General features: G+C 36.9%; 1 protein-coding gene across 1 annotated transcript; it reads right to left on the bottom strand.

Moving 5' to 3' along the window:
- Window positions 1–11,332: 11,332 nt before the first annotated feature.
- On the bottom strand, window positions 11,333–12,403 carry LOC120007330. The gene is made up of 2 exons (XM_038857529.1): window positions 11,699–12,403; window positions 11,333–11,617 (listed from the first exon to the last, which is right to left on the bottom strand). Exons 1-2 carry the CDS (start codon window positions 12,401–12,403, stop codon window positions 11,333–11,335), a joined length of 990 nt encoding a protein of 329 aa, XP_038713457.1.
- Window positions 12,404–18,808: the final 6,405 nt, after the last annotated feature.

The following is an 18,808-nucleotide window of genomic DNA, read 5'->3' on the forward strand; positions in this document are numbered from 1 at the left end:
GTTATACATGCAATGTTGTCTTCATATAAGATTGTTGGGATACTCTTAATTGATTGCAGTCCACACTTTTCTTGAATATGAGAAATCATTGATCTCAATCACATACATTCCCGACTAGATTTATGAATTGCCAGTATCTCATAATGATTAGAAGAAGTTGCTGTATTTTGTTTATTTCACTGATTTTCAAGAAATAAAAATACATAATCAGTTTGAGATTTTGCACTGTGAGTATCAAATAGATAGTCAGCATCTGCATATATAACTAACTGAGACTTGGGGATCAAATGGGTACAATAGACCCAAATTGGTTATACCCCTCAAATAATATAGAATATGCTTAACTCCATTTCAATGCCGTCGAGTAGGAGCAGAACTATATCTTGCAAGTAAATTGACGAAAATGCAATATCTGGTCTAGTACAATGGCTAGATACATCAACGATCCAATTGCACTCAAATATGGTACTTCTGGACCCAGTAGTGTCTCCCCTTATCTTGAGGTCGTAATGGATCATTCTTAACATCAAGTGAACAAACTATCATTGGAGATTTAGGCTCAAGATCCTCATTACTTCTGGTAATATTTGTAACAACTGCACTACAAATGCAAATACATTGTCGACAATAAACTCAAAATGATGCAAAGAATGACAAAGACAATATGTGTGATGCCCCGACCTAGAATGCGTTACTTTTGGTACTATCTTAATCAAACCACTAATTAATCCAATCATCAAACCATCAAAAATTTTGACAGCACCTTCCCGTATTACGGAAGATGCCAACCTGGAGTAAACACGGAGCAATATCACAAGGGAAATTTTATTTACACCACATAAAGTACTAACTTTACATCATTTTTTTTACCTTATAAGTTTACATCCATATTTGATAAATTTACACAAAATATTTAATGGATATCCTAGACTACCCTTAATTTATAAAATTATGATTAACAAAGTGTTAAGTTTACACACCTCATTAAAAGTGTTAAGTTTACACACCTCATCAATTGAACTAAAATTATATTCTGTATTTCAGTCAAGTATTTGGCAATGACTATTTCGTCAAACAATAACATATATAATCAAGCATCCAACGCAAGGAGCAATCCTGCATGCATAATCAATCGTTAGGACATGAAGTCCACAAATCCGATCCGCGAGTCCCGATCACATGGAGCACCCTCCCAACCATCCAACCAGCCATCGAATTGAGGTATCACACAACGTGTCTCAACCAAGAAAAACATGCACGCTCCTCCTGATCCGTAACCCTGGTACCGGAACTAAACTCATCTGCGAGGAGGGAATAAGGAAAGGAAAAGGGTGAGCCAAAAGGCCCAATAGGGAATAATAACGAATGAATAATCAATATTAAGACTAAAATATTATAGAAAAACACAAATGCAACAATATGATAACTAACATTATGTACACCCAAATTACAAGTAGATCACAACACCATACGAGATCCTAAATTGGCCCACCGGCATCCCTATACTCATTGGGACCTTGAACAGCCCAACGACATCATCGCATGGTGCCTCAAATACATGTGAAATCTTGACTCGACCCACTAGCATTCCCATACTCATAGGAACCCTGAACAGTCCATCAACATTCCACATTTCACATCAATCAAACCTAGGAGATGTATGGGTCCATACCCGACATCTATCGTGTAACTACAATGCATGTCCAACATGGTTATGCAATGAAGTATACATACAACCTACATATATACTACTACATGATGCATGTTCAAGAATAATTAATGCTCAATAAAAGACTGAACATATACGGTATGCAATATACTCAAGTCATATAACAAAGTAATCACAATAGGGTTGTTCTCCCTTAGGGACAATTAAGGTGAGAACGAACTCATAATGAACATTGGGAAAAGATAAATGTTCTTAATAGGAGGACATATTCAAAGAAAATAGCAAAACGGTGAAATTTCCCTACCTCGCACTCCAAAAATGAGTTATGTAAACTAATACTCAATCTTGAATTCTCCGACCTCAAATCAACCTATTATTCGATAAACCCATCCTCCAATCGATATACAACAACTTCAAGTTCATATATCTAACACAAATTAACCCAATAACTCAAGAAACCATTACCTTTTCTTACCCAAGGCTTTCCAAGTTCTTGAACTCACCTATTCAAGGTTGCTACTCCAATCAACAATAGAATCTAGAAACACAATCATAAACAAGTCTAAATCAACCTATTAAATCACTAATTTCATCTAATTCAAAGATTGTCCCCCAAACCCACAAAACCCATAAAACCCTAGAATCCAAAATGCCCCAATTTCTAAGTACTAGCTTTTAGATTTAGGAAACTTAGCAAGATTGTAGAAACAAATAAAATAAAGGGATTCAAGCTTCCTTTAGGTCTCAAATGATGTAAGAATTCGTGGATTTGAGTTTGGGTTCGAACCTTGAAAGATTAGGTCAAAGAGAGGAATTTAAGAATATGTAAGCTAGAGGGAAAAGTCATGAATCCAACTTGAAACAACTTGAAAGTGAATAACCTTACCTTGGTTGATGATCTTGGGTGATGGAAATGAGATTTTGAGAGAAAATGGGGTTAGAGTTCATTTAGGTAGCGTTAATTTTTTAGAAAAATCGCGAAATGGGTGTTTTAAAAAATTGAATCCACTCGTACAGGGCAAGTCCGATCGATCGGAACCGCTCCCGATCGATCGAAATTGGCCATTGTCCATATTTTCCAATGTCGATTTTCAGTCCATCGAAACTGGGCACCTGCACTACTTTTCACATATACTCAATTTTGAAAACCCTCCGTACACCCCCGATTCCCTCGGTATTAATTTCTAATGACTTTTACCCTGATATTAGACTTCAAACATGTCTACCTGGCTCAAATGGATATATATATATACTCAACACATGTTGGTCCTACATAATTTCTAAAAGAAAAAGAAGTTCGGGGTATTAAAATATGAAAATGAATCATGCCAAAATTACCATCCAATACGCATATATATAAGCATGCAAATATATATACAAAACACATATCCAACTTGTGCGGGTAGTGCCACAAATCATCCACAACCAATCGATAGCACATAGCAGTTTGGATTCCTCATTGGAGGCCATGGCTCTCAAATCCATTCACAACTATCAAGGTAGCACATGACAATCTGGATTCCTCATTGGAGGCCGTGGCGCTCAAACACCTCATACTATCAAATGGGTAATATATGAGGGGATAAATCCGAGACAGTATCAAATACCCCGTATAGTCAAATGAGTAATTGATAAGGGATAAATCCCAGACAGTGATCACGTCTCCTAATGGTGTGTAACAAGTACAACCATCGCATAAAACCAACCAACCACGTCAAAGGAGGTTGAACCCGCATATGAAGGATGTTGTCAAAGCTGAAGTTCTTAAGCTACTTGATGTGGGGGTAATTTATCTGATTTCAGATAGCAAGGGCGTCAGTCCAATTCATGTAGTCCCAAAGAAAAGTGGCATCACTGTGGTGAAGAATGAAAATAATGAGTTGATACCTACGGGAATGACCACGGGATGGAGAGTGTGTATTGATTATAGGAAGTTGAACAATGAAACACGAAAAGACCACTTTCCACTACCATTCATTGATCAGATGTTAGAGAGACTAGCTGGACATAGTCATTATTGCTTTCTTGATGACTATAGTGGATACAATCAGATTGCCATAGCACCTAAAGACCAGGAGAAGACCACGTTCACATGTCCATATGGCACTTTTGCATACCGAAGGATGTCGTTTGGGCTGTGCAACGCACTAGCTACATTCCAAAGGTGCACGATGAGTATTTTTTTTGATATGGTAGAGAAGTTTATTGAAATTTTCATGGATGATTTCAGTGTATTTGGAGCTGATTTTGATGAATGTCTTGAGCATCTTAGGTTGGTTTTAGAGAGGTGCAAAGAAACCAACCTTGTTTTGAATTGGGAAAAATGTCACTTCATGGTGCAAGAAGGAATTGTGTTGGGTCATTTGATTTCCAGCCGTGGAATTGAAGTGGACAAAGCCAAAATCGAAGTCATATCAAAGCTGCCTTATCCAACAACAGTGAAGGGTGTGAGGAGTTTTCTTGGTCATGCGGGATTCTACTGGAGATTTGTAAAGGATTTTTCCAAGATTTCTCGACCTTTGTGTGTATTGCTGACAAAGGGGGCAGACTTTGTATGGACAAATGAGTGTCAGACAGTGTTTGACAAGTTAAAAGAAGCACTCACTTCCGCCCCTATTATGCAAGTACCTGATTGGGAGCTGCCATTTGAGTTAATGTGTGATGCAAGCGATTATTCTTTGGGGGCTGTTTTGGGTCAGCATAAGGATAAGATGCCATATGCCATCTATTATGCTTCACGCACCATGAATGATGATCAGCTGAATTATTCGACAACGGAGAAAGAATTGTTGGCTATGATTTTTGCATTAGAAAAATTCAGGTCTTACCTCACAGGCTCCAAGGTTACTATGTACACAAATCGTGCAGCATTGAGATATTTAATGACAAAAAAAGATGCAAAGCCACGGTTAATACGTTGGATACTCTTGTTGCAAGAGTTTGATTTGGAAATTAAAGACAAAAAGGGAGTTGAAAATGTCATTGCCGATCATCTTTCTCGGCTGCTACCTGACAGCGAGCATGAAGAACTTCCTTTGGGTGACTCTTTTCCGGATGAGCAGCTCCTATCCATAAACACACTGCCATGGTATGCTGACATTGTGAATTATCTTGTTACTAACTCTTTTCCTACTGAGTTGTCTTATCAGGAAAGGAAAAGGATAAGTTCACAGGCATGAAATTACATATGGGATGACCCTTACCTCTTCAAAATATGCCCGGATCAAATTATTAGCAGATGTGTATCACAGTCTGAACAACAAGAAATTTTGAAGCATAGTCATGCTTACGCATGTGGAGGCCACTTTGGGCCTAAAAAGATTGCACTTAAGGTATTTCAAGCTGGATTTTATTGGCCTACTATTTTTAAAGATGCTTGGATTTTTTGTAAGAGTTGTGACAGATGCCAAAGGACCGATAACATCGCTGCCAGAGATCAAATGCCTTTAACAAATATTCAGGTCATTGAACTTTTTGATGTATGGGGAATTGACTTCATGGGTCCTTTTCCTAATTCTTTTGGATTTGAATATATTTTAGTTGGTGTTGATTATGTGTCCAAATGGGTCGAGGCTGTCCCCTCAAGAACTAATGATCATCGAGTGGTTGTGAAGTTTTTGTAGGACAATATTTTCTCTAATTTTGGGATGCCACGAGCTATCATTAGTGATGGTGGAGGTCACTTTAATAATTATGCATGTTCTGCTTTGATGAAGAAATACGGGATCACTCACCATGTGGGTACCCCATATCATCCTCAGACGAGTGGGCAGGTGGAGATAAGCAATAGAGAAATCAAGACAATTCTGGGGAAAACGGTGAATCTAAATAGAAAAGATTGGTCTCTACGCTTGAATGATGCATTATGGGCATACAGAACTACTTACAAAACACCCATAGGGATGTCTCCGTTCCGGTTGGTTTATGGGAAAGAGTGTCACCTGCCAGTTGAATTAGAGCATCGAGCTTATTGGGCTATTAAAAAGCTCAATTTTGACATGAAGGCAGCTGGAGATCGACGTCACTTGCAACTAAACGAGCTTGAAGAATTACGGCATGAAGCCTATGAGAATGCCAAGTTATATAAGGAGCGGGCCAAGAGGTACCATGACAAGAAGTTTGTGCGAAAAACTTTTTCTGTGGGACAGAAGATGCTGGTGTATAACTCTCGTTTGAAACTGTTTCCAGGAAAACTTAAATCAAAGTGGCATGGCCCGTATGTGATACAAGCCGTGTTTCCTCATGGTGCATTAGAATTAAAACATCAAGATTTTGATCAAACATTCAAGGTTAATGGCCATCGAGTGAAGCCTTATTGGGAGAATGTACAAGTTACTGTGGATGAAATGGTATACCTCCACTCTATTGATCTCTGACAGAGTCCAAGACTATGTCCGACTGAAGACAATAAATTTAGCACTTCATGGGAGGTAACCCATGTGAGAGAAGAGCGCAATTTTGACAACTTAAATTAGCTAAGTCTCTCTTCCTTTTCCATCACTTAATTTTGTTATTTATTTTCGTCATCACAAATTTTCTTTTTGTTTTTGTTTTCTTTTAAAATATTGAGGACAATGCCGATTTCAAGTTTGGGGGAGAGGGAATTTGCTTTTGCCGAAAATTTTTGAAATTGTTTTGAGAAAAGAATTGGCATACTTGTGTTAATTGTTATGAAGTGCTTTTGAGACTGATGGTGTGATTATTTGCATGATCTTTTGCAATGAATGTATGCTTAGTTTACATATTATTTGCAACATCAATTAGCTTGTGAGGAGCCTGCAGAAATTTTGTGTGCTATGAATTTCATGACTTTATATAGCTAGAACTTGCATTAGACCATCTGAAGTAAATACTATGTTTTTGTTCTTTGAAAGTGATGAATGCATTCTTTGTCAATTTTGGCCTACCTTGAACCTTACCTCTGTTCCCAGTCCTTTGAATGAATACTCTTCTTTTGCGGTACACCTTCCCATCTTTGTGATGTGTTATGCATGTGTCAATAGTCATAAAAATAGAATCCATCATGAGACTGTTGTTTGAGGTGTTTGGAAGGTGGTTGATAAAGTGAGGAGGAGTTTGAGTGTGGTGTTAAAGGGAGGCAGGTCTGAATATTGGGAGAAGTGTATAAACAGAGTTCTGGGGAATTTGCAACCTGTTTGTGACGTAAGTGCTACTGAAGCTTAGTTAAAAAGCGGTGACCCAAGTCCGTAGGTCAAAAAAAAAACACGTATACATAAATGTGTATCTACGGAGTAGGGTTTGGAAAACCCTTTTAACAGCAGCAAATACCAAATTACTTGCCTTTTTCACCCAAATTAGAAATTGGATTGGATTGTTTCTCTGTATTCTTGTAACAACTCTAAGTTTATCAATGGCTATGAGGAGTGCAAAGAGGAAGAAGGAGTTAGCGAGCAAGAAGAAGGGAAAGGTGGTTGAAAGTTCAGATGTCCCTACGGAAGAGGAAGAAGGTTTTGACCGATTCATCTCCCCTGAAGTTCAGATCGAGTGTGAGGAAGTGTGGTCGAAGAGGGTTTTGCATGTGGAACGCCATGTTGTGGTAGAGCACTTCCAGCGAGTTAACTGGTATTACAAATTGAAGGAAAGGGGATGGCTTGGCATCACCAGTGTTTCACGTGTGGCTATTCGACAATTGGTATATGAATTTTATGCAAATTTAACAGTCAATGATAACCATTGTGTGGCATATATCCATGGTAAGCAATTCTTTTTCAACCCAAGAAGGGTGTCATCTGTATTAAGCGTACCCGGACCATTGAAGAAACCTAGTTTCAAATTTAGGGATTTTGGAACCTCAAATGTTGATACTGTGTGGCTTGATTGCAGAATTGTGGTGGAAACTTTGACTGGGAATAGTAGTGATGAGCCGAACAAGAACGTTATTTTATATGTTGATTTGATGCAGCCTTATAGACTGTTAGCTTAAATTATGACCAGGAATGTGATACCTGTGACTCATCTCTCCATTGTCAGTGCAAAATCTTGCTATTTGATGTATGCAATAATCTGTGATATGGATTTTTGTATGGCCAGTACTATTTATGATCACATTGTCAAGGTTAAGTTGGACAACAAACCTGGTCAGGTAATGCCGTTTGGGGTGCTGATTACTACTTTATGTCTTGCTAAAATTATGGAAAAGGAGCTGGGCGATGTGCAGGGGAGAAGGAAAGCACATCTGATAGCAATTTTTGATCACTTAAAATAAGCAAACAAAAATCCCAAATTAAAATACTCGCAAGCGCACAAGACCGTAGTAGAATAAGTTATGCAAGAACGAGGTCGAACCACAAGGATTGGATAACAATACGATTAACTACTATACTAAACCTATCAAAAGAAATTATTATTGGAAGATAATTGATTTTAGATACCAAGTAACGAAATTAAAGTAACGAATTAAAGAAAACACAAACTTGTTGATTTTTTGTTGTGAAAGAAAATTTATGAAAGCACTAGGACAATGAATCCATCTTAATAATCCTCTCTAGTTGTTGATTACCTCACCTTTAATCCACTCAATCGATGTTGTTGGCGAATCCACTAAGGCGAGAATTACCTATGGTATATAGGCTAATTCGTTTATCTTAACATGCAATTTGGTTATGGTATCTAACTCAAATATGAACATGCAAGATGTCCTTACGTGTAAGAATTCATTAACATGCCATGTAAACCCTAGGAGTATGGTATCTACCCAAGGCGTTCCCAATTCCTAATCACAAGAAGTTGGTCCCAAACCCCGTATGGTATCTACGTGAGCTTGCATCAAATTACTTAATTGAAAACTTAGTTGGTGGCCAATCATCCAAGCAATCAAACAAGTATATAGCACGGTGATTAGAAATCTAACATCAAAAGAGAAATCAAAGGTAAGAACAATAAACAAACTAGAGAATTATATTAAGATTTCATCACGCCTTAGCAAAAGTGTTTAGTTACACATAATCATGAATGAAAACCACAAGAAAGGTTGGAGAACACCCTATAAAAGTCGGCTGAATATCTGAGTGTCTGATCCTCCGAAAAATCCCGTGAAGTCCTCCTTTTATAACCTCTTTCAAACCCTAGACTTCCTCTACAACAATTACTAAAACTCCAAGGAAATTTACCCTTGGTTTCCAAAACAATAAACCCAACAAAAAGGGTAGAGGTTGACTTCTTCTATGATTAGGAAACTGCACTGCTGGATGTCTTGGACGTTTTTCCCATGTTATGTCCTTCAGAAAAATCTCCAAAAATATGTAAATTGAAGCTTGATGTCTTAGCTTTCCAGGGCCATCTCACACGTCTCTAGAAAAATTATGTGGAATCTTATAGACCCATTTCTTCACAGATAGCGCAGTTTTACCGAGATCATATTTTAGGTCAACTTATCTTCAAATTCCGGATCAATTGGCTTCACCGAAAATTCCCAAAATATTCTCCAACATTCGTTAAGGTCTTAGCTTTATTCTCCAATTGACGGTTCTTCAAAATACTCAAAATAGACCATTTTCCATCAAAAACCATCCAGGTGCTCAAGAAAACTGAAAATGAGGAAAACAAAGTAATAAGTCCTTTTTAAAGCCAATCCTCTAACAAAAACCAAGTTTATAGAGTACTAAATTGAGAGAATATATGAGCTTATCAAATACCCCCGAACCTATTTTTTGCTAGTCCTCGAGCAAAAAAAATAAATCAAGCAACAAGCCTTTAAAGCCGTAGGTGTCCCTAGTGGACGAGTTATAGTCTCATGAGGGTTTACCAGAACGATACCCACAAACATTTATTTACACAAATCATCATAATGTCATCATCCAAAAGTAGCAACAAAAGAGAATTTAGAGTTGTATTGACACAAATTAGCTCAAGCATTCAAACTCCACAATTCACATCTTCAGCCACTTCAACCAAGTTCTCATGCCATCTACTCCATTAGTATTTCATTATGTATTTTGTGCATGAATCACACATGAATGTTTGACTTTCAATTGATCATAACACAAATATTGTAGTATCACAAGATTCATTGGAACCATCAAGTGAAATACCAAGGCATATTTTTCTTTTTCATTTTTTTTCAGATTTTTTTTTCATTTTTTTCTCATGACTTGTGCAATGCTAAATCTCATTAAGCTTTCTAATTGACCCATGTAACGAGCTTTCAACCAATGACTCCCAACCAGTTGGCTTAGGGCATTAGGTGTAGAGAAACCCCTACGAGTTTAATGACTCAAGTCAAAAAGGCTACGAGACTTCGCTTGTCATGCAATTATTCATCTCGGTCTCTCTACCTTTTTACGCGAAATTCACTGCTTGCTAGGCAAGAGGCCCGGTTACTCGGTAGAGAAAACCAAAGATAAACACACCATTATTTTGCATATAAATATTGATTTTTCTTTTCTTTTCTTTTTCTCCTTTTTTGTTTTTTGTTTTTTTCTTTTTCATGCCAAGGCATCTAACTCAACAAATTCCAACTCCTCTTAAAACACCGACAACATTCATGATTAATCTCAAATGGCATACCCCACAAACATGTGTAATGTGCAAGTGTAATTGTTAACTAAAAAGAGTAGATGAAACAAGACTCAGTTTAAAGAAACCTAGATAAGATTGTGTGTTCTTAACTCAAATTCTTCTATGTGATAACAAAACTAAATTACTTCATATGTACTTGCAAAAGAGATGACACACGACAATAAATTTTTTTTTCTCTTTTCTTCGAAAATTTTCATGATGTATCCCACCCCACACTTAAATTGTGCATTGTCCTCAATGCAATTAATCACAACAAAATCACAATCACACAATAAGAAGGGAAGGAAAAGACACAACCTGACATTGAGGTCTTTGGACAAGCTTCCCATTCAAGTCATCTTAGTTGAAAATGTTTAGCTTGAGCTAAATCTGTAGCTGTCTCAATGAATCATCAAGTGAAAGTTTCGTAGCTCGAGCTAATTGTACCCCTGTCCAATAGATCCACAGGAAACAAATTCGAAATATCAAGCTTTATATCTAAGCACTAAGTAAAGAAATAAAAAAAATAGAATGAAAAAGAGCTTGGGTTGCCTCCCAAGAAGCGCTTTATTTAACGTCTAGGCAAGACGTAGAGCAATGCATTCATTCAAGTAATGGACTTGGCAGCATCATAGCAAACTTCAAGATATGGTTTCAGACGATGTATGTCAACTTTAAACTCTTTGTCCCTCTGTAAGTTTTGACTATCAACAGCTCCATTGGGGTAGACTTGAGCAACTTGAAAAGGACAGTGCTTTCTTGAACGTAATTTCCATGGAAAGAGCTTGAGTGTAGAGTTGTTCAAAAGGATTTTTTGGCCCAGAGAGAACTCTTTCGGTCCAATTGGCATATCATGAGTGGACAGCAATTTAAGTTTCACTTTAGGAGCTTCTTGTATGGAGGGCAAAACTTGTCTCGTAGGTGGCCCCAAAAATTCAGTAGCTTGTCTCCATCTTAGTGATTAAGTTGGGGCAGAATTGAACATAACTACCTTGTCTAAAACATCATCACCAGCAGCTTGTATTAACTCTGAATGCGCTAGGCTGGTTTTTAGCTCATCATTGTCGACGTGAGAAATAAAATTGTTGTGTATAGGCTTCTCAATAATGTCCAGCCGATTACACTCCTCCATATCTGTTAGTCTCTTCATGGCTTCAAATACTTGAAACTCCGCGACTCTCCTTCAACATTCATGGTTAACAAGCCCTTCTTGACATCAATAATAGTGCCAGCGGTTGCCAAGAATGGACGACCCATGATGATGGAAACTTCTCGGCATTCTTCCATATCAAGTATAATAAAATCAGCCGAAAGTATGAAACTATCCACTTTCACCAACATATCTTCAATAATTCCAAGTGGAAATTTGATGGACCGATCCGCGAGTTGTAAGCTTATTGATGTTGGTTGCATCTCTCCAACACTTAGTTGCTGAAAAACAGATAAAGGCATTAAGTTAACACTAGCACCTAAATCAATCACAGCTTTTGCAAATCATAAATTGCCAATAACACAAGGGATTGTAAAACTCCATGGATCTTTCAACTTTGGTGGCAATTTATTGAGTAGAATAGCACTGCACTCTTCGTTTAGCATCACCCTCTCATGCTCCGCAAACTTCCTTTTATTAGTACAAACATCCTTGAGGAACTTGGCATATGATGGAATTTGTTTAATTACATCCAATAGCGAAATGTTGATGTGAACTTTCTTGAACAATTCCATGATATCCAGCATGTGTCTGTCTTTCTTTTGCTTCTGAAATTGTTGAGGAAAAGGTAGAGGAGGTATGTAAACTCTCTCCTTCAATGGGGCAACCGGTGGTGCACTAGGAGGAATTAATTGGTCACTTTCCTCTTGTGATGATGGAGGCACAATTGATGTATCTTTAACTCTCTCATCCCCCAAAATCACATCCTTATCTTCTCTGCCATATGACTTGCCGCTTCGTAGAGTTCTAATTGCCTTTGCATGCTTCATACCTCTTGGATTAACTTCGGTTTGACTCATCTCATTCACTACATTAGCTAGCTGTCCCAATTGTATACATAATTTCTGAATTGAAGCTTGCGTACCGTGCATGAATTGGGCAAACATATCCTCAAGACAAGGCTTCTTCGGTTCGATTGGTTGCTCAAACTGTGGAATCATTGAGGACTGTCCTAGCTGATTTATCCACGAAAAATTTGGGTGATCTCTCCAACCCGGATTGTACATGCTAGAGTAGGGATTGTAGCCAACTCTATTTTGTGAATATATTTGGGATGTAGTCTCCTCTTGCCATATGGGATTATGTGGACACATTTTAATAGTATGCATAGTGCTAGAACATAAGGCACAATCGTCTTTCTTTCCAGCTAGTAGCTTCAGCTCATGTCTCAATTTGCCACTTCTACTTCTAAAGCTGAAGTAGAATTAATCTCATAGAGACAAGCCATTGTATCTTTCTCAAAAGTTTCTTCTCTTTCTTCCCTTAGCCTTTTTTTTCCCTTATGCCACGAAGTTAAACTCAATCACAAGTTCAAATTTGATCAGCTCGTCTCCAAAAAAAAAAAGTCTATTCGCTATTTTAGCTCGAGCTACAGAATGTTGGCTTGAGCTAACACGCATTGATTCTGCAACCTGCACATAAAAATTGAACAAAATTAAAAGTAAGTAAAGCACAAATAATTAATCGAATTGAATAACACAATCCCCGACAACGGCGCCAAAAACTTGATAGCAATTTTTGATCACTTAAAATAAGCAAACAAAAATCCCAAATTAAAATACTCGCAAGCGCACAAGATCGTAGTAGAATAGGTTAAGCAAGAACGAGGTCGAACCACAAGGATTGGATAAACAATACGATTAACTACTATACTAAACCTATCAAAAGAAATTATTATTGGAAGATGATTGATTTTAGATACCAAGTAACGAAATTAAAGTAACGAATTAAAGAAAACACAAACTTGTTGATTTTTTGTTGTGAAAGCAAATTTATGAAAGCACTAGGACAATGAATCCATCTTAATAATCCTCTCTACTTGTTGATTACCTCACCTTTAATCCACTCAATCGATGTTGTTGGCGAATCCACTAAGGCGTGAATTACCTATGGTATCTAGGCTAATTCGTTTATCTTAACATGCAATTTGGTTATGGTATCTAACTCAAATATGAACATGCAAGATGTCTTTAAGTGCAAGAATTCATTAACATGCCATGTAAACCCTAGGAGTATGGTATCTACCCTAGGCGTTCGCAATTCCTAATCACAAGAAGTTGGTCCCAAACCCCGTATGGTATCTACGTGAGCTTGCATCAAATTACTTAATTGAAAACTTAGTTGGTGGTCAATCATCCAAGCAATCAAACAAGTATATAGCACGGTGATTAGAAATCTAACATCAAAAGAGAAATCAAAGGTAAGAACAATAAACAAACTAGAGAATCATATTAAGATTTTATCACGCCCTAGGAAAAGTGTTTAGTTACACATAATCATGAATGAAAACCACAAGAAAGGTTGGAGAACACCCTAGAAAAGTCGACTGAATATCTGAGTGTCTGATCCTCCAAAAAGTCCCATGAAGTCCTCCTTTTATAACCTCTTTCAAACCATAGACTTCGTCTACAACAATTACTAAAACTTCAAGGAAATTTACCCTTGGTTTCCAAAAAAATAAACCCAACAAAAAGGGAAGTGGTTGACTTCTTCTATGATTAGGAAACTGCACTGCTGGATGTCTTGGACGTTTTCCCCACGTTTTACCCTTCATAAAAATCTTCAAAAATATGTAAATTGAAGCTTGATGTCTTATATTTCCAGGGCTATGCCACACGTCGCTAGCAAAATTATGTGGAATCTTCTAGACCCACTTCTTCACGGATAGCGCAGTTTTACCGAGATCATAATTTAGGTCAACTTGTCTTCAAATTCTGGATCAATTGGCTTCACCGAAAATTCCCAAAATATTCTCCAACATTCTTCAAGGTCTTATCTTTATTCTCCAATTGACGGTTCTTCAAAATACTCAAAATAGACCGTTTTCCATCAAAAACCATCCAAGTGCTCAAGAAAACTGAAAATGAAGAAAACAAAGTAATAAATCCTTTTTAAAGCCAATCCTCTAACAAAAACTAAGTTTAGAGAGTACCAAATTGAGAGAATATATGAGCTTATCAACATCTGAACAGATTCTGGTTTGATATAAGTGAGGTGCAGCTAATTAGGCAGCAACAAAAAACTTTGGGTACAGCTGAGGAATCTCGGGTTCATAACACTGAAGAGGGGAATGATGGTGCAGGTTGAGGTAGCTTGGAAGAGAGGTTGGAAGTTGTTGAGGAGAGAGTGACTGATTTTGTTGTTGAGGTTGAGCAAGTTGGGATTTTGCAGGGGCAGGTGATAACCCGGTTGGAGCATCTTGAATCAACTGTTGAGTCACTTCAGAGGAGTATTGGAATGCATATGCATGAGACGAAGGAGGCTCAGCGGAGATTTGAAGCTCAACAAAGGGAGATGTTTGATTTGATTCGTGACGGGACCTTACCCTGATTTTATTTGGTTGATGTGCTGATGTTTTGGCTAGGCTTAGTAATATTTTGACTTGTTATTTTGGAGTAGGGGAAACTTTTGTTATTTTATTATGTTGGGATGGTTAGATGGAGTTAGGATTAGTCTTATGATGGATGCCTATTTTTGAGTCTATGATATATGGCATGATCATCACATGTTTTGTTTGAACCATACCTTTATCTAACTTATGTTATTTCTTGAAGCTTATCCTTGTTGCATTGAACTTAATTGTGATTGGATTGCGATGACTTTAGTTTGAATCCAATTTATATTTATTTTGTGCATTTTTTAGCCTTCCTTAGCCGAATTTTCTTGCTCCCAATAAAGTCCTTTTGATTCATTGTATGAGAATTTTAGTGTGAAGTAAGGTTGGTGGACATGCAAGCATATGGCTGCAGGTTATGAGTTCATAAGAGAGTAAACACTACCCTTATACACTTGAGTGGAAATTTTTTATATATATTATGTGTGTACCTTTGTGAGGGTGTGTGAAAATAAGTGTGTAAACTGGAGTAGTGGTGAGCAGATTTTAGGTTGTGCAATTTTCTACTGGATGTCAATGTTGCATTGAAATAATAAGAGGGTACTTGTAAGCCAATTCTTGATTAAAGTTTTTCAAATGATTATTAAAATGGTTTAAACTTGTTCTTGCTTGCTTGAGGACAAACAAGATTTAAGTTTGGGGGAATTTGTTAGGTGTAAAATACACCTATTTTTCTGGGCTTAAAGTTATTATTTTTCTATGTTGTTTAGTGCAAAATATTGTCCGTATTGGTATTTTTATGAACAGGTACTGCTGGAGGGGAAAGGTGACATTGAACAGAATTGGTAACCTATTGTGGCCGCAGAACGCAGGAATCAGTCTGCATGTCTAAGTGGCTGATGTGGCAAAGACAGTTGGGCCAGTTTAGGGCTTGTTAAAGACTATATAAGCAGTGTTATGCTGAGACAAATGACACTTTTTGCTGCACGGTTAAAGACCTAATATTAGAGAGAGTGTAAAGGCAAGAAGGAGGAGAAGAAACATCAAACTCGGCAGACTAATTTCTTCGGCAGATTTCAATTCTTCCATTGATTTGAACGTTGTTAATAAGTAGTTATATGGTTTTGATTATGATTATGTGTAGCTAAACTCTTTTAGCTAGGGTTTGGTAATTCTTATATCATAAACCTTGTGCACAGATTTGATTGTCAATTGGACCAAATTTAATTCTTTGTTCTCCGGATTAATTGTTTATGTCCTATTGTTATGCATGCTTGATCAACATCACAATTCTAGGAATTGTTAGTTAAACATATTCGGCTGACCATGACCCGGTATTTGACAAAGTAACAAGAACTTGCGTAAGATCCAAGTTTTGGGAACATAGGACATAATTGATTGGGTAATAGACCATTATCCTAGATTGTGCAACTGTCGATTTCCTAGTGCTTATGCTTGTCTTAGGAAACTCTTAGGATAGACCAACCAAGACTCCTTTGATAAGAAAAGATCTTGCAACTGGACCAAAGTCAGGATCGTTGTTTAGGGAAATTTAATTGACTGCAGCTGGACCAAGGCCTTTCAATTGACATTGTTAAACTTTTAAATTATGTGATTGCATATTAATTTGTGTGCATAGGTGGAGGTAGTTGACAATCCAAACCCAAGCTAGTGTTGGACCTATGGTCCTATATGTCTAATTTTGATGATATTAAATCATTTATAAATCATAATGAAACATTAAAGCAATATTTGATTTATATGAATTGAATTTAAATGACTATATATTTTTTAGATAGTGCTGGAAATTAAGTTTTGAAAACAAACATACATGGACTAAGTTAGAGCATCAATTTTTCAATTATCATATCTTAACCAACTTAGGTCCAAATGACTTGAAACTTGAATCACATATACATGAAGGTTTAATATATGTTCTAGGACTATAATCATGAGAAATTAAGTGCATCACATATATATTTGGTCATATGCTTAAATTCCGCCAAAACTAGGTTTTACCTAATTTTGTGCATATGTGTTCTTTGTGAACGTGGTGAACCAAATGAACTCCGATTTAAATGAAATTTCGTGTGCATCTTAGTTTCATCACTATGAACATATTTGATTTAGTAAAGTTCAAGAGAAAAGGCCATTTACACTGAGTTAGCAAAATGACATTGAATTTACACTTAGAATTTATCGGTTTCACTATTAGTGATCAAATTGCTTGGTTGAGTGACCAAACGATTTCCGATTGTTATGAAATTTTACATGGACATTATAATACATATAAAATGATTTATCATGCAGTAATATGAATTTTCTGGGTTGTTTTTCTAATATAATTAACCTATGCGCTCTATATGAAGCTCTTTGAGCTTACATGCAATTGGGGAGTTCTACCTCCTATTTCCTTGTAGGTTAATCATCATTGTGGTCTCATATGGCTCAGAATTCAGTATGTTCAAGAGTGGTCGAAGTCCAGTTTCTAAGAATGAGCTTGGAGCTCTAGGAAACTATGAAAAATCCTATATTTGCCAACTTTCCACTAAGGCACTTAATCAAGTTGAATGAATCAAACATTGAGGCTATTGGTTGTGGTCTTCATGGAGATACAACTCTTTTCAATCATATGAGACAAACCTTGTCCTCTCTATCATTAGTGATATATTCTTGTTTGACATTTTCACTCAAGACATGTGCTACCAAGAAAGTTAGGTTGGTGCAATCAAACAAGATCCTTGACATTTTCACTCAAGACATGTGCTACCAAGAAAGTTATGTTGGTGCAATCAAACAAGATCCTTGACTAAGGGATCACTTTTGAAGTCTTTGATTCAAAATGAAGGGACAAGATGGCATAGTACAATCTACATCCATGGCTGAGAATTAAAGAGAGTTTGAATGGTAAAGATTTGAAGACATACATTGATCAAATGGTTGTGCATAAGACAACTTTCTTGCTTGCAATTTTTGACTTAAAAAAAGGAGCATGTGCAACGTCTATATGCTCTATGGTGGAGATTTGTTTGCTCAAATCATCAATGACCAAGATTAGGAGCTGCAATGGATGGTAGAGATCAACTCTTGAAGTTTGATCCAATGGCTGCAAGCATAGGAGAGAATTGCCTTTAAAAGAGGATCTTCCCTTTCATACAACTTGGAGAAGCAAATTAAAAAAATTATCCTTGAGAGAAACCTCTTGCTATCAAGTTCATCAATCATCAAGCTTTCTTGCTATTTGCTACAACAATCTTCTCCAATACAAGCCTCTACAATCAAGGACTTCTCACTACTCTTGCTTTTGCAAAAGGGAAGTTCCTATATCCTTTAGGCTTTGTTTGCTTACAATCTAAACCTCTCTTGTTCTTAAAATCCTATCTTTGAGAGTGTTGCTGTAATCTTGAGAGTTCCACACCAAATACCTTTGAGGTAACCTGTGAGAACCTTGGTTGAAAATCCCATTGAAAAATTCCCTTTGTTAAGGGAAATTGTAAACATTGAAGTTTGAGGGAGTTCTTAGAAACCCTTGGTGTAAGGAGTTTTGTGGGTCTCTTAAAACCACACCTTAGTGGAGTTGGGAAAATCCTAGGTTGGTGAATCTAGGTAGTAGACGTAGGAGAAGGGTCTCCGAACTACTATAAATCGCTGTGTTGATTTCTTTGTTTACTTGTTTATATTTACTACTTGTTTCAAACTGCAGGATTTTCAAAACCCTAATCTGTCCGAGATTAGCAGACTGCCTTAAACTTTGAATTTTGATCTGAAATTTTGATATAGTGTTTATTAAGGTGTTGTGACATTGCATATAAAATTTCGTTGCATTTTGACATCATTTGATAGGTAAAATCTGAGTTGAAAAATCTGTGTGCAGTGTGTTGCTTGAAAATCTGTTTTGTGCAATTCTTGATTATTTGATATTTGGTCATTCACTATATTGTATCACATCTTGCATTGGATTGAATATTGATTAGGAAAATCATTAGAGTCCAAATTTGTGTGCTACTTGTTAATTGCCATTAATTTGTTTAAATTGAAAAAGGGATTCCAATTGGAATTTGGGGACACAATTCACCCC

The sequence above is a fragment of the Tripterygium wilfordii genome, chromosome 10, assembly GCF_013401445.1.
Source record: "Tripterygium wilfordii isolate XIE 37 chromosome 10, ASM1340144v1, whole genome shotgun sequence".
Lineage (NCBI taxonomy): Eukaryota > Viridiplantae > Streptophyta > Magnoliopsida > Celastrales > Celastraceae > Tripterygium > Tripterygium wilfordii.